The sequence below is a fragment of the Scophthalmus maximus genome, chromosome 18, assembly GCF_022379125.1.
Source record: "Scophthalmus maximus strain ysfricsl-2021 chromosome 18, ASM2237912v1, whole genome shotgun sequence".
Lineage (NCBI taxonomy): Eukaryota > Metazoa > Chordata > Actinopteri > Pleuronectiformes > Scophthalmidae > Scophthalmus > Scophthalmus maximus.
The window spans coordinates 19,972,501-19,992,500 of NC_061532.1; the positions used below are offsets into that span (position 1 = coordinate 19,972,501).

At 46.2% G+C, this 20,000-nt stretch overlaps 1 protein-coding gene across 2 annotated transcripts in view; it reads left to right on the forward strand.

The window, feature by feature from the left end:
* Positions 1-20,000, forward strand: part of adgrg6 (adhesion G protein-coupled receptor G6) — a 57,463-nt gene that overhangs the window by 23,561 nt on the left and 13,902 nt on the right. For both annotated transcript variants that reach the window (XM_047328592.1, XM_047328593.1), the window contains 17 exons: positions 85-150; positions 12,128-12,216; positions 12,298-12,350; positions 13,266-13,304; positions 13,418-13,566; positions 13,930-14,041; positions 14,302-14,390; positions 14,515-14,579; positions 14,667-14,803; positions 15,006-15,171; positions 16,516-16,662; positions 16,760-16,876; positions 16,993-17,038; positions 17,240-17,346; positions 17,752-17,879; positions 18,508-18,776; positions 19,178-19,280. In XM_047328592.1, the coding sequence (XP_047184548.1) occupies positions 85-150; positions 12,128-12,216; positions 12,298-12,350; positions 13,266-13,304; positions 13,418-13,566; positions 13,930-14,041; positions 14,302-14,390; positions 14,515-14,579; positions 14,667-14,803; positions 15,006-15,171; positions 16,516-16,662; positions 16,760-16,876; positions 16,993-17,038; positions 17,240-17,346; positions 17,752-17,879; positions 18,508-18,776; positions 19,178-19,280 (1,882 nt within the window). The remainder of the gene's footprint in view (positions 1-84; positions 151-12,127; positions 12,217-12,297; positions 12,351-13,265; positions 13,305-13,417; positions 13,567-13,929; positions 14,042-14,301; positions 14,391-14,514; positions 14,580-14,666; positions 14,804-15,005; positions 15,172-16,515; positions 16,663-16,759; positions 16,877-16,992; positions 17,039-17,239; positions 17,347-17,751; positions 17,880-18,507; positions 18,777-19,177; positions 19,281-20,000) is intronic.

Here is a 20,000-nt window from a genome sequence, read left to right on the forward strand (position 1 = left end):
ACGTGAATTCACTGCTTCTCTTGCGAAACCGTCTCTAAATCAAAAAACACCTGATCAACCCGTTTTTTATCCTCCTCCCCGAAGGTGTCTCCCCGCCCGGCAACACCCCCCTCCCCACCAGCTGTGACTCCCCTGGACTGGGCTGCCCAGGTAGGAACAAACAAGCGCACCCGACTTCACTGCTGCAGCTTCTCTCATTCACAAACTAGTAACATTCTCCTTTTCCTCTGTGACACAATATTTCATCTGCTCAAGATCAGAAGATTCTTTACACACGTGGTTCATGTTGTGAACGGACCATTTACGGACAATACAGTCAGTGATCGTCTTTATATACAGTCTCTGATCGTCTTTATATACAGTCAGTGATCGTCTTTATATACAGTCAGTGATCGTCTTTATATACAGTCAGTGATCGTCTTTATATACAGTCAGTGATCGTCTTTATATACAGTCAGTGATCGTCTTTATATACAGTCACTGATCGTCTTTATATACAGTCAGTGATCGTCTTTATATACAGTCAGTGATCGTCTTTATATACAGTCAGTGATCGTCTTTATATACAGTCAGTGATCGTCTTTATATACAGTCAGTGATCGTCTTTATATACAGTCAGTGATCGTCTTTATATACAGTCAGTGATCGTCTTCATATACAGTCAGTGATCGTCTTTATATACAGTCAGTGATCTTATTAATATACAGTCAGTGATCGTCTTTATATACAGTCAGTGATCGTCTTTATATACAGTCAGTGATCGTCTTTATATACAGTCAGTGATCGTCTTCATATACAGTCAGTGATCGTCTTTATATACAGTCAGTGATCGTCTTTATATACAGTCACTGATCGTCTTTATATACAGTCAGTGATCGTCTTTATATACAGTCAGTGATCGTCTTTATATACAGTCAGTGATCGTCTTTATATACAGTCAGTGATCGTCTCTATATACAGTCAGTGATCGTCTTTATATACAGTCACTGATCGTCTTCATATACAGTCTCTGATCGTCTTTATATACAGTCAGTGATCGTCTTTATATACAGTCAGTGATCGTCTTTATATACAGTCAGTGATCGTCTCTATATACAGTCACTGATCGTCTTTATATACAGTCAGTGATCGTCTTTATATACAGTCTCTGATCGTCTTTATATACAGTCGCTGATCGTCTTTATATACAGTCAGTGATCGTCTTTATATACAGTCAGTGATCGTCTTTATATACAGTCACTGATCGTCTTTATATACAGTCAGTGATTGTCTTTATATACAGTCAGTGATCGTCTTCATATACAGTCAGTGATCGTCTTTATATACAGTCAGTGATCGTCTTTATATACAGTCAGTGATCGTCTTTATATACAGTCACTGATCGTCTTTATATACAGTCGCTGATCGTCTTTATATACAGTCAGTGATCGTCTTCATATACAGTCAGTGATCGTCTTTATATACAGTCGCTGATCGTCTTTATATACAGTCAGTGATCGTCTTTATATACAGTCGCTGATCGTCTTTATATACAGTCAGTGATCGTCTTTATATACAGTCAGTGATCGTCTTTAAATACAGTCTCTGATCGTCTTTATATACAGTCGCTGATCGTCTTTATATACAGTCAGTGATTGTCTTTATATACAGTCAGTGATCGTCTTTATATACAGTCAGTGATCGTCTTTATATACAGTCAGTGATCGTCTTTATATACAGTCACTGATCGTCTTTATATACAGTCAGTGATTGTCTTTATATACAGTCAGTGATCGTCTTTATATACAGTCAGTGATTGTCTTTATATAAAGTCAGTGATCTTGTTGACGCAGACAGACTGTGAGTGTTGATTCGTCGTGTCTCGGGTCTTGTTGAGGATTTATTTTTTTGAGGTCATGAATCTCAATCCGGTTGATTCTGATAAACACATTGTTGAAAAGGACAAACTCTGCTTGTTCTGATCCAAACATTCTTCACAATGACAGAAAAAGTATTTCATTTTCATGAGAACTTAGCGTCCGCTGGTCAGTGAACCGCGGGGGAACGACCCCCCAGGCGCCTGAACTGACCCGTGTGTCCAGAGAGGAAGGTACGTGATGAACTGGGGGTTCACGTGACCAGAACTGAGCCGGGTCTCATCAGAACAGTAGCTGAGGTCCAGCTGACGACGTGAGTGACCCGTCCCACATGTCAGTTCTCACACTGTCCTGCGCTACAGAAGCCCCACGGGGACATTTAGTCTGAAGGTCAGTTGTTGAGGGATTATGCTCATGAGAGAGTCCAGCAGCTACAGCAGATCGGACAGATGGACGGGTCATTACCTCCACAAGGACGTGGGTCGGTCAGTGTTTGTTGGTTGGTTTGTTGGTGGGTTGGTTTGTTGGTGGGTTGGTTTGTTGGTGGGTTGGTTTGTTTGTTGGTTGGTTGGTTTGTTGGTGGGTTGGTTTGTTTGTTGGTTGGTTGGTTGGTTGGTTGGTTGGTTTGTTTGTTTGTTGGTTGGTTGGTTGGCTGGTTGGTTGGTTGGTCGGTCGGTCGGTTTGTTGGTCGGTCGGTCGGTTTGTTGGTCGGTTGGTCGGTTGGTTTGTTGGTCGGTCGGTTTGTTGGTCGGTTGGTCGGTTGGTTTGTTGGTCGGTTGGTTTGTTGGTTGGTCGGTTGGTTGGTTGGTTGGTCGGTTGGTTGGTTGGTCAGTCGGTCGGTTGGTTTGTTGGTCGGTTGGTTTGTTGGTCGGTTGGTTGGTCTTCTCTGGATTCAACTGTAAGGATTATTTGTTTCCATGTTTCATGCAACATAGCTGAGAGAAATACAAATATCAGCCTGTAAAGAAGTTCCTACTGTATATTTCTACACCTGTTGTCGCACTGATGATGATCTCGTCTTCATCGTCCTGTGAATCTGTTTCTCTCCTCCGACCACTTGTCACTTCCACCAGCTGCTTCCTCATCCACTGACTCCACTAACACCATCCACGCTACTAATGCCGACGCCCACGGTAAGAAAACAGTGATCCTCCTCCTCCTCCTCACATCCTCCTCCTCCTCCTCCTCCTCCACCTCCTCCACCTCCTCCTTCTCTGGTAAGGCTTCCTCTGCTTCGCTGCTTTGCATCAGTGTCTCTCGATGTTTAATGGATGAAAACCCCTTTGAATCGGGTGAAGACTTGAAACAGCTGCATTCTCAAATGAAGCACTGACTTATGTTCAAGTTTTTTCAGGATGATTCATCTGGTTCATCTCAGTTTGACTTCACCTTTGTTACAAACATTCCTTCTTAATGAACAGGAAGCAGCTTTTCTGTGACTTATTGGATGAAAAACAGAAAACTAAACCAAACTGACTCCGATATGCTCAACAGACCTTTTCTTTGATTAACAGTTTATTTTCCTTCTGACTTTTGAGGCTGCTGCTCTGAGCTCGTCCCATTAACACGGTGTGGTTGTGTTTTGTGTTACTGACGTGATAATCAGTTATACCCACCACCTCCACCTCCACCTCCACCTCCACCTCCAGCCCTGCTTCGCCTGCATCTCCTGCCACTAACGCTGCCTCGTCCAGCAGCACAGAACATGGTAAGACAGCTCACCACGTCTCAACATCGTCAGTAGCTCAACACTAAGTCAAGGTTCTGATTGGCTCCTGGCGTGTCGCTGATTTATTCTTAAAGTTAAAAGATAGAAATCAAACAAAGCTAAAATTCCTCGCTCGGTTTTTGCGCCAACCGAATCTAGGGGGCGCCAAAGCTCCACTAGGCGGGGTCACGAAGCCCTTTGGATTTTAAAGATGTAAGAATCTTTATATGGAAGTTATTGCTAACTCAGCATTTAATTTATTCATGGGAAGAAAATAACACAATTTAAGAGTCACATTAAAAGTTAATTTATTAGTTGAAATAATAAATTACTATACAAACGTTTATACAAAACCTTTCGAGGATGAGGTCGTTTGTAGACGCGAATATCCTCAAGATTTACGGAGTAAAGCTCAAATACCTGGTTCTCTTTCTTGAATGTACACACACGAGGGGACGTTGCATGAAGTGATGACGAACAGCTGGACGAAGCAGAACTGGAATAGTAATTATAACAGTTACCAGCTCGTCGTCACTATCAACAGCTCGGTCCATTTCACGATCATTATGAAATGCTTCAGGCACTTCCTGTGTCTTCTTGGCTTCGTGAACATCCTGGTGTGTGTGTGTGCGGATGTTTTAAAGAACATCGCGACCTTGAAGTGGATCCAAGGTTCCACAGACAGGAAGTGCTGGTCCTCTTCAGTGTCTCGTTGGTTGGTTGGTGGCGGCGGCGTGTTCAAGGTTACTGACGTTATGAGCAACATAAAAGCCTCGTGATCCGGTATCTGAGGGAGAAGAGAGACGAAGGAAGCATTTTTGAAATATATCTTTTTTTTCAAAAATATAATATTAACAATTTTTTTCCACGTCTCCTGTTTTAAATGTTCAAACTGAATGAAGAAAACTGCAGGTCTTTATCATACAGGCTCCTGTTGTCTCTGTCCTCTGGGGAACAAAAGGGAATAGTATCAGTTTATTTGAAGGAATAGGAGTTATTGACGTCCAACAGTGTATCTGTATTTTCATATTATATATACACACATACGGATCAACACAATGAGAGCTGACATGACGTCCTGTGGTCCACTTCCCTCTGTAGCCCAACAGACTCGCTGGTCGTGAAGAAATGAGTTAATGGTTAAAGATGGAACTTTGATCGTACGAATATTAAACGTTGAATGTGCGCTGTTGTACATTGAGATGATGAGTTATTGCTCGGTCACGTACAGTATTGAACCAGTTATTAGTGGTTGAAACAACATTAATGCAGGAAAAAGTTTTTAGCCTCAATCAAGCCTAATGTCTCACATGCTATGCTAACATGCTATGCTAACAGCACGGGCAATGCAGTGTCTATAAAAGCCGTGAATCTGGACTAATGATATTTTCATTTCTGTTTAATGTGTTGACTTTTATAATCTGTTTAATTTCATCAAATGTTGGCAGGAAATTCTCACATTTTTTAATCTTTCAATTCAAAACATTTTCTGTTCATTGTTACGACACTAAAGTGACGGAGTTCGTCACGTTGGTTCGACCAGTTCGCACTTTGTGTAAACTTATTTGATCTGTTTTCATGGTTGTAAAATATGTCGCATGCACTAATTTATTAACTTCTACTGTTTCCTACCTGATTTTTTCTTTCACTCATATGAGAAATTACCGTTTCTTCCTTTGGTGAACACGGAACGTGAGCTTCCTCTTTTTAAACCTTTCTCTCTGTAGACAAATGCAATTGATCAGTTCTGTTTTGTGCATCAAATGGTCCTGTTAGTCGTAGAGATCGTGATTCAAAGTGTTTTGTGATTTTACGTCTTGTCTCATTCACTCTGTAACATTTAACATTATTCTTCAATGTGCGACAACAAGCATCAACTAACCACTCACATAGCTGTGATTACCGCCTCCTCCCGTTCTTCCTTGCTCATTAGAAATCAATCTAAAGAAAATCAAAGAAAGAGGTTTCTTCTTTTGCAGCGGATAGTATTTCATATTTCTACGTCTCTATCCCAGAGGTTTGAGTAACTAACGTTCAATCATATTTATTAAAAGTACCGTAGTTTGTCTCTTGTGTCTTGACGTGTTGATTCGATGATCGTCGTCGCCCTCTGGAACAACTGCTTCCCTTGTTGTACTTCTTTTTTTCAATTGAATCCATAAAACAACTTAACCTTCATCATACAAATACTCTCCTGGTTTGGTTTCCTCTAAGATGGTACTTTGACGTGATCATTGATTATTTTTTGCATGTATTCTATAACTCATCCTCATCATATCTCTTCTCTGATGAGCAAAGACGAATGGAATCAAAATCAAGTCGTAGACTTCTGAAACTAACAGTCGTGATTCAAAGACATTTTAAATGAAGATGTCAGGTGCTTCTTCATCTCCGTTGTGAATATTGTTGTGTGTTTTTTTGTAAAGCTCTTATTTATTATCTGTGACCTGTTTTCTCACTATAATGGCGTCTGGTTGGATGTGTCCTGTCCTGGTGACAGCCATGGAGACTCCTGCTGCTGTCGTTGCTCCTCTGCCGTGGGCCGCTGGTCCAGCTGCTCACCACAGAAGACAGGGGCATGTTGGAGGAGCCTCTCCTCACTCGGCCCTTGCATCCAGTCAGCCGAGTTCCCAGGCTCACGCCCTTGGTCCCCCACATCCAGCACAGCAATCCAGGCTCCCACCCCCATCCGTTGGTCACCCAGCTCCACCTGAATCGTCTCACGTTAGACCTCCGGTCTCCGTCCATAGGCCCCAACGCCATCGAAGCTCCAAGACCTCCCTGGGGTTCATCTCCACCCCTTTGATCTGGCAGGGAAGGAAGAGGCCAACTGGAGGAAGACGTCCTGCTGCCACCAGAGCACCACCAGGTCCCGTGGCTCACATCACAAAACCTGCGATAGTCAAACCCACAACCAGGCCGACGTACACAACACAAACAGATGGACACAAATACACACATGCCCCTGTGCTGAGAAACACAACACAAGTTTTTGAACCTGCGACCAATATAACTGGTCTCTTAAAAACATCCGCTCCACCGACTTCACAGCCAGACGCAGAGATTCCTACAACCAATCAAGTCTCAAAACTTGTCCCAGAATCTGATGTTACAGAGGAATCTTCCTCAGTGGTGGTTGAAGCCCCCTTGGCATCATCGTCATCATCATCATCATCCTCATCGTCGCTGTCCTCATCGTCTGCGCTTAACAACAGAAAGAACAAACCTGCGGTGACCCAGAGGTCACCGCTGAGCAAAGGTGGTGGAAAGAAACAATCGCTTTCTACGCTTGAGCGGACGGATTCACTGGAACCGCTCAGAGATGAATACGCATCGGGAACGGACCTGTTTCTGTACGATTTGACTGATCTCTCAGAGGAGGGCGCTGCCTTCAGTTCGTATGAATTCGATGCTGCATACTCCTTGGATGAACCGGCTGTTATCGGACGCCCTGACGCCAAAAACGAACAGTCAGACAACAGATCGGATCCTCGCGGCGTTTTTCTGGATGACTCAGAAATCCTACTGGGGGGCTTCGCAGTGGAAGGTGAGCGTTCTCCAACCCACTCACGAGATGGGTTGATGTCAGTTACAGATACATTCGTCAGCAGGTCACAGGTTCCTACAGCGACTGTTTCTCAGACAGCAGCTCAGACTAGAGGACAGAGGCTCCATGGAAGTCCAAACTTACCAAGTGCCCCTCAACAATTAGCTTTTCACCCAACACCATCTCTCTTTCTCTCCTCCCTCTCTCTGACGACACAGCGACGCTCCTCACCGACGTCACGGGAGGAGGAAGCACAGATTTCCTCCTCCTCACTTTCTCTAAACCCACTGGACAGTTCTGGAAACTATGTCAAACTTTTAGCCTCCGACAGTCGGGAGATTAACAATTCATATACAAAGATACATTCGTCAGGGCACTTCACTCTCCACAGACCTCCACTTTTCTCCTCTCCTCCTCCTGTTTTTCCACAAACTTCTGTTTCTAACACTCTTGACATCACTCGCTACTCCTCATCTACCCTCCTACCTCTCACCTCCCCTTCTCCTTCCCTTCCTTTCCTGTCAGCATCCACTCCCCTCACCTCCTCTCATGCCAGCTTTCTATCGTCTGTCACTTCCCTCTCTTCGTCTGACTCTCCCACTCCTCTCTCATCCTCCCCTCCCCTCTGGCCTCTTCCTCCCTCCGCTGCTCCTCAGCAGCCGTCGCTCTTCCCTGTTGTTGAATCTGCTCACGTTCCACAGTCGGATGGAGTTAGCGGGAACTTTCAGCCTTCTTTGTTGTCGTTTCCGTCTCTGTCCTCGAACCTTCAAAGGGACCTTGTCTTGACAACGGTTGAAACGCCCTCCTTGTTGTCACTTCCTCTTTCTTCCGAAGCCCCGTCTGAATCTCAGACGCCAGTGTTTGATGGCGCACCGCTCCCTGAATACCACTTAATCCCTGCCGAGAGGTCGGGTTCTGCTGAGGGTTATCGGCTCCATGATTCTCAATCTGGTCCATTGGTACATTCAATTTGGATTTTTTCCTCTGCTCAAATTAATCCGACTCGCTCTGGATTGTCTGCGGGGAGTCTGGAATCCAGTTCTGTGTTTCTCACACCAGATTTACCTCCTGAAATTCACCCAGCTCAGCCGCAGTTGGAGTTGCTCGACCCTCAGGTCGATTCGTTAATAGTTCATTCTGATCAGAGCGTGTCACATCCACTGTATCAGACTAACACTGGCTTCAAATCGAAACCGACCTCCGACACCTGGGCCTCTGGATACACCCTGACGCTTCGCCAGGAAAATATTGATAGAAGGCAAAGTCTTCACTCTGCTCCTTTGCCTGCCACTTCTTCCTCCTCTTCAAAACCCTTCCTTTCAACTCCGAGTCACCCTTTCCATCACCTTGACAACCTGTCACTCACTTGGTCTCCAGAGACTTTTCCTGTTGCCACGGTGATGCAAGTTGCTAGGGTGACAGAAGGGATGGTGGGAGAGGAAGCTGCAGCCTCCTCTTCCTCACCCTGCCATAATCCGACAGTGGTGAACTCTCTCCTCGTGGCTCAGACGTCTTCATCTGGGTCACGAGGCAGATTGAGTTCCTGCCTGACCTTTAACACAGATCCATGGAGGCTGCAGACAGTCACAGACCCAGATAACCAGGTGAACTCACAGGGACTCACTGACTATGGTGATGCATCTAATCCCCCGACCTCCCCTTTGTTCAATCCATCTGTAGTAGCACCCACCCAGGGGCTGATACAACCTGGCACCTTAACCCCCCTGTATGGCTCAGGGCTGGATGACCCACACCACTCAGGCTTGGCACTAACTGACCCGGAACACCTTCTCCGTTTAATGCTCACACACACACAGATGCTCACACGCTCGAGCAGGTTTTTAGATGCAACTGAGACACTGGTCACAAAAAGTCCGGAGGCAGAGGACGTTGGGAGACTGCAGCAGGAATCATCTCACTTCATTCCCTTTGCCCTTCCTCCCCGTCTTCTTTTACCCTCTACTGTGCCTTCTCTTCCTCTTGCAGTGACGCTCATGCCTCCTTTTTCCTCTCTTCATATCTCCCCGATCTATTCTGCAATCCCTTACTCCCTTCCCCTCGCATCTTTCATCACCCCTTCTCCATCTCCTCTCCTCCCCAGCTGGATGCCATCGGCAGAGGCAGAAATTGGCTCCTTGTCGCCCACTCCTCCGACTGCCGGTTTCCTCCGGCCCTCGACAACACAACTCCCTCTGGATAACCATTTACAGTCCCTCCAAAAATCCACCATATGCCCCGAGTCCATCCAGCAAGTTATCACCGGTAGCCAATCACTTCATCTTGACCGAGCTTCCACACTCCCTGATGACAAATGGAAATCCAGCCCCTCACAGCCCCTTGTTGAGGACACATCACAAACAGACAGTACAGTGTCCTCCCTCGAGGCTGCAGCCGGGACACAGTCACATCTCTCTGCTTTATTTGACCCTGCAGATGTTGTTCCAAAACTCCATCCAGCTGACGGACTGGCTTCTTCAGCGGCGAACACCCGTGACCATGTTTCTCTGGATGTCATGTTGAACACGACAACAGGCCCTCAAGCTAATGAACGTCTAAATCCAGATGTTTCCCTGAACACTCCATCATTTCCTGTTGCGAAGCAAACTACGTCCTCCCGCAGCACTTCCCAGCCCAGTTATCAGGCACCGTTTAGACGAGCCACTGGTGCTCCAAATATTCCCCTGCATGCCTCTGGACTTATTGCCCCCTCTTCCATCCCAGCCACCAGATCCCCCACTGGTTCCTCTATCGATGCCCCAGATCAAGGCTTCATTTCTGGGCCTGCAGAGCTCCCACCACCTGTGAGTGACAACCACGCTCCAGACGCGACGGGATTAAAATACATCTCCGGGTCAAATGCTGTGACTGTTAAAACACTCAAAGACTCGGTGCCAATTGAAATGACAAACGCCACAAAGGCCAGAAATGCTACAACTTTGATAGAAAATGTGAATATGGAAGCGTCTCGAGGGAATGTAACAGGCAACAAACCGATGCCAGCGAAGTCAGATTCTCCCTTTTCAAGTGTGTCGAATCACATTGGGAACCCGAGCGCAGCAGCGTTAGTGAACACAGACCACGGTGACGCTGACGTCACAGACGTCCACCTTTCCCCGGCTCTGCCCGTGGTCTTTCTCACGACCACAAAGAACGCCGCTCAGACGCCGCCGCTGAGAGCAGCCACGGTTCAGCCGACCCGCGGATCTCCGAGTGCGGATTTAACTGCCAAACCCCCATTGCCATGCCAATGTAAACAAGGCTTTCATTTTACATGTCTGTGTGGACTGTCATCGGGGAACAGTATGTCATGCAGTAACCAAACACCGTAGACGTAGAGAATGAAAAACAAATCAATCTGTAATGACAGTAGCAACTCGTACTCAGTCTTAAAGCCTTCATTTATTCAAAACAGGTCAAAATATTCAATCGGACGTATGCTTGTAGATTGCAATGTTCACTATACTGTATGGCCTAAAGTATATGGACACCTAGGATTTGGACACAGGAGCAGGGCCAGGATTTTTTTTAATTTCCACCCCTTTATCCAAATCCATTCTTTCCTGCTCCATGTTCCGTCCTCCCAATAAGTGGACTGGGAATCTGTTCAGGAGTGTTTCATCCTGCTGACGAACAAACAAACAAACGGGTTAAAATAAAAGCTCCTTGGCGGAGGTAAAAATAGTTTTCTGTCCTTTTCTTTTTCCAACACGTTTCCCTGAGAACTGGTCTTCAGCTCATTGATGCTCCTGTGGAGACTGAACAGGAGTTCATCCCTGCAGCCAGTCACTAAACCTTCTTTTCCCCCATGGATTTTAAATCAATGGTTAATTATCACACATGGACGTAATCTTCAAGTGTCCACAGATTTCTGGCCATACGGTGTGTCATAGCTTGATTAAAAGAAGAAGCTGCGGATATTCGCAGCTCATCTGTCAGATATTTCGTCTCTTGATGGAAACCAAACGGGATTTTAAGACTGAATACGATTACATTTTTCTTATCGAGGTGGTCGGGTTTCGCTGTGTAGTGGTTGAGTAGCTGCTGTCGATCAGCTGTGGGACTGTCAGAGTGACGTAGTGGTGTAGATGTACAGGACAGGCAGCTGTCAATCAGGTGATGGGGGTCTGATCCGTCTGCTGATTGGTTTGTGATGATTCTGGTCCGTGTGAAGGATGTTACCATGACGTCGAGTCGTCCAGTCAGACTGTAGAATTCACCTGGTACTTTGTAGTTCAGGAACAAAAACTGTTTCCTGCTCTTTTCTTTTGTCTTCTTCTTCATCTGTCCATCATTACAATGTGTCATTTATAAAGACGCCGCCTCTCCGCGCTCTCTGTTCATCTTGGTTCCTCTCACTTCTTTCTTTCTCTACACTGCTCAGTAGCATTGAGGAACATTCGAGGTACTGGACAGACACCTAGTGGCCAAGGTGAAGCACAGCAGGAGAGCAGAGCACGTGGACAATCTGCTGCGTCTCACTTTAAGACTTTTAGCATGAAAATATGAAATGATTTTGAGGACAGAACTATCTGCTGTTCATGTATCTAAAAGATGACATTTCACCAGTTATCTTTAAATATATATTCAACAGTAAAATTCTAAAAGTACAAAACTGAAATACTACAGAAATTAATCAAATTTAAGTTTTAAAATCAATTTCTTGCTGTATAATAAATTGAACATGCAAAATAATAAATACATTATCACCAAACTATAATTTTTTTATTTAATTATGTATTACAGTATTTATTTCTCTATGTTTTAATTTATTCATGTCATCTGATCCCTGACACAGTGGAAATGATTCTGTTCTCTGAGAAGAGACGTCGTACAGTAGACTCTCTCTCTCTCTCTCTCTCGCTCCTCATCGTTTCACACCAAATAACTAATATCCTAAATATCCTAAATAACTTGATCAGCTTCAACAGCTCGATTCATCTCCTGCTCTGTGGCACCGGCCCCAAAGAGAAAAGCTCCGTTATGTCATGTATAATATGTTGTGTTTCTCTCCTCCAGAGGAGCTGTTCTACCGGATGTCCTTCGTGGTGGACGACGGCGGTTCGTGGCTCAGTCGGGGCGACGCGGAGCGAGTCGTGGCTCTGTGGGTAAGACCACGCCGCCGTCACTGACCTCGGCTGTTTGACCCCCAGTGGTTGTGTGATTGATCAGATCTGTTTCCCTCACAGCTGAATCAGACCTTTCAGAACTGGACTCACTTGGTCTCCGTGGAGAACGTCAGGTACTGTAAACCCGACATTCAACATTCAACAAGTTCATCCAGAAGTTTCTGGACGAGAGTTTTTCTTTTCAGACGGTGACAGATTCTAAACCTGCGTTCAAAACTGCTTCCTGCAAATGGATTCTGCTCTACTGTTATTGGTTGTTTTGACCTGGTGGGAGGAGTTTGAAATCAATTTAAATTAAAAAAACAACCAACCAGGAAGTAAAAAGGATTCGGACACCGATATATCGGCATATAAAGTGTTGATTAAAGAAATATGTAGATGATTCTTGGCAAACCCTCAACGTCCTGACGTGTTTACAGTTTAACCATAAACTTTATTATGAATAACTTTAAATAGAATTAAAGCACAAATACAAACATATATATAGAACTTGAATTGCGAAAATAAATATATTTTTATGTAAAATATAAAAATGAATGTATAATGTCTTTTCTGCATTGATTATTCTGTCAAATCAAAGTTATGGCTCCATGGAACTCTTCACTGTATATATGTCATGTTGACTCGTATATGAAACATCATCAGCAGAACTTATGTTATTCATACACAGTTAACACGCTGTTTTAAAGCTGGTGTTTGTCGACGGAAGTCGGAGACCGTGGACGTCTGAAGCAGAAGTATTTATTACAAGGAGTTGAATAAATGGAGGAGATTTGTGGTTTGTTTCACAGATCAACAAGTGGTCAGTGCATGGTGTCCCCAAAATCCCGGCCTATCCCAGTCAGAGTGACGTATTTAACTCGAGTATCGTCATCTCGCAGACAGAATGACTGTCTCCATAGAAACGCTCTGTCTCCGTCTCAGTACATTTAGGACAAAGGGCAACAACCTTTGAACCACACTCAACACTCTAAGAGTCAGGACAGACACCGTCGTGCTCACACATGATGTCTCTCTGCTCTCTGCAGCGTCCAGCCGGGTGCGCAGACCGGAGGAAACCTGCCGAGGTAAAAAACAGATGTCACGTGACGCCGTGTGGTTTCTGTCTCTTGGTTCAGATTGTTCGGATCTTTACGTCTGTACCGTCAGCAGCTCATGTCGGGTTGGTTTCTGTGTCCAGTTACATTTGTCAGGCTCTGCTGGTTCATCACTTCACCGCCAACGAGAGTCTGGGTGAAGCTGCCGTGTCGGCCCGTCTGTCCGGCAGAGAGGCTCTGATGGAGGCCGGACTGCAGGTGCGACCTTCCTCCAGGGACGTCAAGTTAATCGGTGAGGAAGTGTTAGAGGTTTATTTTAACGATCTGAGCTTGTGGTCTAAAGCGCAGGGAGCAAAGTGAACTTAGTTCATGTCCACATCCTCTTCTGTTAGTTTAATGTTTCAAAATGGCTGCATCATCCACGGATGATTGAGCGAGTTGGACAAATGTGATCGTGATTAAAATGTCTCCTCAACTGTTCGATGAATGGGTTCAGTTGTTTCTCTTCTGTCTGGAGTTTTGTTTGTTTGTCGTCCTCTCTCTCGTCCCGTTCGTCTTCACCAGATCACTGCTGCTCGTTTGACTCTTGTTCAGCTTTCATTTCATCATCATTCAGAACGAGCTGCTGAAATAACTCCTGTTCCTCTCCCGACAGAAAACTGTCCCGAGGAGAATCCTCTTCCCTACCGCTGGCCTGAGAGCAGACCCACCATCACCCGCTACCTGCCCTGCTTCCCCAACAAGGACCAGAGCACGTCCAGGACCTGGTAACACACACACACACACACGCAATGTAAAACATGCTAACGTGCTACATGCTAATTCAGCTCAGCGGATTCGGTTACGTACTAAATCGAGGTTCTCATAAAACAACACTATGTCTTTTAAGGGACCATACTGATCGTTTGAGCTTCAATGGAATGGAAAGTTGTTATATATCAATTGTACTTGGTCAACATGAAATGACGATATTCATGGATGAAGTATGAACGAAACCATGGTGATCTCTACCGTCTCCGTCCCACAGTCTGATCCATCCTCAGAACTACTCCTCCTACTGGTCGGCCGCGGACGCCAGCAACTGCACGGACATCGACTCCATCGAGGTGTCAGCAGGTACGTTCAGCCTCCGGCCAATCAGGAGCAGAGACACATCCACACTGGGCTGATGAATTAGGATCAGTGAAGATACAGAGAAACTGTGAATGAGTCATTTCTTCGTCGCGTGTCCGTTCTGCAGAAAACGCCGCCGAGGTGGCGGAGCAGCTCGCCAACATCACCAACACCGAGCTGCCCAGTGAGGAGGTGAGAGGTCACACACAGGTCCGTTCTGATTGGACCCCGCGAGGACTCGACTCACGTCTCCTGCTTCCTGTCTCCGTCTCCCTGCAGGTGTCCAAGGTGGTGACGAAGGTGCAGGAGCTGGTGAACGTGGCCAAGATCAACGTCACGCTGGCGAACACCGTCGTCACCATCATCTCCAACGTCATGACGAGCTCTGAGACGATGCTGGCTGCCACGTCCGAGAGGTGCAGTACGCTCCAACATCTGTCTGCTCTGCTCTACTGTACTACAGTGTACTGATGATGATTCCTAGTCGTTTGTATCTAGTATATATTCTAGTATTTCTTCTTTCCCTTCATGTTTCTCACGTGTTTCCATGTTCGTCAGTCGCAGTGGTTTTTATTAATTTATATATATATTCATTTACGTGTGGTTCTTCCTCCTCAGAGCCTTGAAGACGGTCGACGAGTTGGTTCAGAAGATCGAGTTCGACGGTCCGTCCATCAGCATCACATCCAGGCACCTGGCTCTGGGGATATCGGCCCTCAACGCCTCCACGTTCAACGGCTCGTCCTTCAGCGCCGTCGTACCCCCCAACGCCACCGACCCGCAGGTAACATCCCGAGTCAAGGTCGTCAGACCTTCCTCCTCTAAAGGTCTCTACCGCCAGTTTAACTCGTCCCCGAGGTTTACTTTTTGAAGACGCCTTCCGAGCGTCAGTTTGAACAAACTCTCAGAGTTTGTAGAAGATTCTGACGTGTTTCTACCGACATGTTCCTTCTCACGTGTTCCTTCTCACGTGTTCCTTCTCACGTGTTCCTTCTCACGTGTTCCTTCTCACGTGTTCCTTCTCGCTTGTTCCTTCTCGCGTGTTCCTTCTCACGTGTTCCTTCTCGCGTGTTCCTTCTCACGTGTTCCTTCTCGCGTGTTCCTTCTGGCGTGTTCCTTCTCACGTGTTCTTTCTCACGTGTTCTTTCTCATGTGTTCCTTCTCACGTGTTCTTTCTCACGTGTTCTTTCTCATGTGTTCCTTCTCACGTGTTCCTTCTCGCTTGTTCCTTCTCACGTGTTCCTTCTCACGTGTTCCTTCTCACGTGTTCCTTCTGGCGTGTTCCTTCTGGCGTGTTCTTTCTCATGTGTTCCTTCTCGCGTGTTCCTTCTCACGTGTTCCTTCTCACGTGTTCCTTCTCACGTGTTCCTTCTCACGTGTTCCTTCTCGCGTGTTCCTTCTCGCGTGTTCCTTCTCACGTGTTCCTTCTCACGTGTTCCTTCTCACGTGTTCCTTCTCGCTTGTTCCTTCTCACGTGTTCCTTCTCACGTGTTCCTTCTCACGTGTTCCTTCTCACGTGTTCCTTCTCGCGTGTTCCTTCTCACGTGTTCCTTCTCGCGTGTTCCTTCTGGCGTGTTCCTTCTCACGTGTTCTTTCTCACGTGTTCTTTCTCACGTGTTCCTTCTCACGTGTTCCTTCTCACGTGTTCCTTCTCACGTGTTCCTTCTCACGTGTTCCTTCTCGCGTGTTCCTTCTGGCGTGTTCTTTCTCATGTGTTCCTTCTCACGTGTTCCTTCTGGCGTGTTCTTTCTCATGTGTTCCTTCTCACGTGTTCCTTCTCACGTGTTCCTTCTCACGTGTTCCTTCTCACGTGTTCCTTCTCGCGTGTTCCTTCTGGCGTGTTCCTTCTCACGTGTTCCTTCTCACGTGTTCCTTCTCATGTGTTCCTTCTGGCGTGTTCCTTCTGGCGTGTTCCTTCTCACGTGTTCCTTCTGGCGTGTTCCTTGTCACGTGTTCCTTCTGGCGTGTTCCTTCTCACGTGTTCCTTCTGGCGTGTTCCTTCTCACGTGTTCCTTCTGGCGTGTTCCTTCTCACGTGTTCCTTCTGGCGTGTTCCTTCTGGCGTGTTCCTTCTGGCGTGTTCCTTCTCACGTGTTCCTTCTGGTGTGTTTGCCTCCTCCACCTCTCAGGTGGTCTTCGAGTCGGAGCGGCTGAACCCTCTGGCGCAGGTCAGCCTCCCGGCCTCGCTGCTGTCCAGCGTCTCTCTGACCGATTCCGACCGAGCGTCGCTGACCAGGATCAACTTCATGTTCTTCAAGAGAACCAACCTGTTCCAGGTGCGATCAGCTGTGATGCAAACTGCTTCTTCTTCCATGTTGATCGACTCCACGGGAAGTTGCTGACTGATCTTCGTTGTTGGGTGATATTTTCCAGAAGGAGCAGGACGGCCGCTCTTTGAGCAGCTACGTCGTGGCGAGCAGCGTGGGCAACGTCTCCGTCCGCGGCCTGACGGAGCCGGTGATGATAGAGATCGCTCACCTCTCCGAACAGGTACGGCTGCAGCTCCCCCTGCTGGCAGGAGGCTGCAACTGCAAAACAAACACGCTTACTAAACAAATCAACAATTTGCTAAGCTAGTGAAATGTTTCTTCTCCTTCTTGTCTCAGCTCCACTTGAATCCGGTTTGCATGTTCTGGGACTTCAGCCTGAACAGTAAGTCCTCACATCGGCTGGAACGTGTCCGACGAGGTCATGCGTCGCAGAGCTGCGGCGTGTTTAAGTTGCTTTGTCTCACTTCCAAAGTGGAGATGGAATATTGATTTATATAATTTTATTATTATTATTATCACGTGAATGTTTCATACTGTCGGTGATGTGGTGTGACGTGCTGTAATTCCTCTATGTTGTCACTAGGTGGTGCTGGAGGCTGGAACGGTGACGGCTGCAGAGTGTCCGAACAATCCACCAGCAACAAAACCATCTGCCTGTGTGATCACCTCACACACTTTGGCATCCTGATGGTACGACGCTCGTGTGTGTGTGTGTGTGTGTGTGTGTGTGTGTGTGTGTGTGTGTGTGTGTGTGTGTGTGTGTGTGTGTGTGTGTGTGTGTGTGTGTGTGTGTGTGTGTGTGTGTGTGTGTGTGTGTGTGTGTGTGTCTGTGTGTCTGTCTGTGTGTCTGTCTGTCTGTGTGTGTGTGTGTGTGTTTAGATTTGGTTGAAGTCTCGACACTACACAGCTCAAAGTTCAACGAGCAGATTTAACCCCAATAAACACACAACGTCCTGATGACGTCCGGCGTCTGGTGATTATCTGGATCTGGCTCCTCAGATCAGAACGTATCTTCAGCTTCAGTGACGCCGTCACAGTCGCTGTACTTTAAAATATTAGTAACAATAATGGGGGACATGATGTTGCCCCCTGCAGGACATCTCCGGAGTCTCCGCTCACATCGACTCGAGGAACACCAGGATCCTGACCTTCATCACCTACATCGGCTGCGGCGTCTCCGCCATCTTCTCCGCCGCCACGCTGCTCACATACATCGCCTTCGAGTGAGTCGCCGCCTCCGTCGCTTCACTGTCACGGGGCCACGAGTGATTCTTTACGACAACCATTAGAATACAATAGCGTAATTTCTAAATATTCCAAAATATGATTCATAAGTTTGCATGAATCACAGAAAGTGTTAACATGTTGTCAAATGCCTTGATGTGATTGTATAGGAGGTAAAGAAAACTATGTTGAAAAGATCATCTTCTTCCATGTGAATATGTCCTGGTTTCTCTGCTCCTCTGTGACAGTGAACTGAAGATCTTTGGTGTGTGAACAAAACAAAACATCATTTGAGGTTTTGGGTAACACGATCTACATGTTTCCCCACTTATGAACCAAACAACTAATCGATTAATGGAGAAAGTCCTCGAGAGATTAATGGATAATGAAAAATAATCGTGAGTTGCAGCTCTAGTTGGAACACGTCACAGCGAAGCGTCCTCGCCATCTATGATTTATATTGAACCATCGAGACTGGAACTTCTCTCTGACTTCTCTTTACTCAGGAGAAATATTGACTCTATATTAATATCGGTGGGCGGAGCCTGCGTGGTGACGGCAGGTGGCGTCAACGAGTCACATTTCAACCTCACGCCACATCTTCTTCTTCTTTTTCCGACTTTGCAGAAAGATCCGCCGCGACTACCCGTCAAAGATCCTGATGAACCTGAGCACGTCCCTCCTCTTCCTGAACCTGGTGTTCCTATTGGACGGCTGGCTGGCCGGGCTGGAGCACGACGGCCTGTGTCTGTCCGTGGCCGTCTTCCTGCACTACTTCCTGCTCACCTCCTTCACCTGGATGGGGCTGGAGTCGGTCCACATGTACATCGCCCTGGTCAAGGTCTTCAACACCTACATCCGCAGATACATCCTCAAGTTCTGCCTCGTCGGCTGGGGTGAGCGGCCCGACACCCAGCCCCCGGACAAACGATCAAATCTCTCGACGTAAAACAGTTTCATCTTCATATCAACATGATTATAAATAAAAAAATCTAATTATGAATAATTTTATATCAATAAGAATAAATAAAAGGATGAAACTAAATACAGTAAATAAATGTATCAGTCAGACTGAACTTTATTGAACTGTATTAATCTCTGACTTCTCTTTATGATATTGTTAAGAGCTCTGACGTGAAGCATGTCCTGACTTGCGCGTTAGAATTAAACCTGATTGAGATTCCGTGACACTTCATCTTTGGGGCCAAATTATTGACAAAAGGTATTTGTGATATTTGGCAGCAGCAGGTCGTCAGGGAGACGACGACGTGAGAACTGTGATGTTGTGTTGTTCCAGGTTTCCCTGCGCTGGTGGTGGGGATCGTCGTGGCGGTGGATAGAAGCTCGTACGGGCTGCAGGAGTACGGCAGAGCGGAGTCGGGAGACGGGTCCTCGGAGCTGTGAGTGTTACTGTGGTGTTACTGTGGTGTTACTGTAGTGTTACTGTAGTGTTACAGTAGTGTTACCGTGGTGTTACAGTAGTGTTCCTGTGGTGTTACAGTGGTGTTACTGTAGTGTTACTGTGGTGTTACAGTAGTGTTACCGTGGTGTTACAGTAGTGTTCCTGTGGTGTTACAGTGGTGTTACAGTAGTGATCCTGTAGTGTTACTGTGATGTTACAGTGGTGTTACAGTAGTGATCCTGTAGTGTTACTGTGATGTTACTGTGGTGTTACAGTGGTGTTACAGTAGTGATCCTGTAGTGTTACTGTAGTGTTACTGTGATGTTACAGTGGTGTTACAGTAGTGATCCTGTAGTGTTACTGTGATGTTACTGTGGTGTTACAGTAGTGCTACTGTAGTGTTACTGTAGTGTTACTGTGATGTTACTGTGGTGTTACAGTAGTGCTACTGTGGTGTTACAGTAGTGTTACTGTGGTGTTACAGTAGTGTTACTGTAGTGTTACAGTAGTGCTACTGTGGTGTTACATTAGTGTTACTGTAGTGTTACAGTGGTGTTACAGTAGTGATCCTGTAGTGTTACTGTGGTGTTACAGTAGTGTTACTGTAGTGTTACAGTAGTGCTACTGTGGTCTTAGTGTAGTGTGACAGTAGTGTTACTGTACTGTTACTGAGGTGTAATAGGAGTGCTACAATAATGTTACTGTACTGTTACTGTGG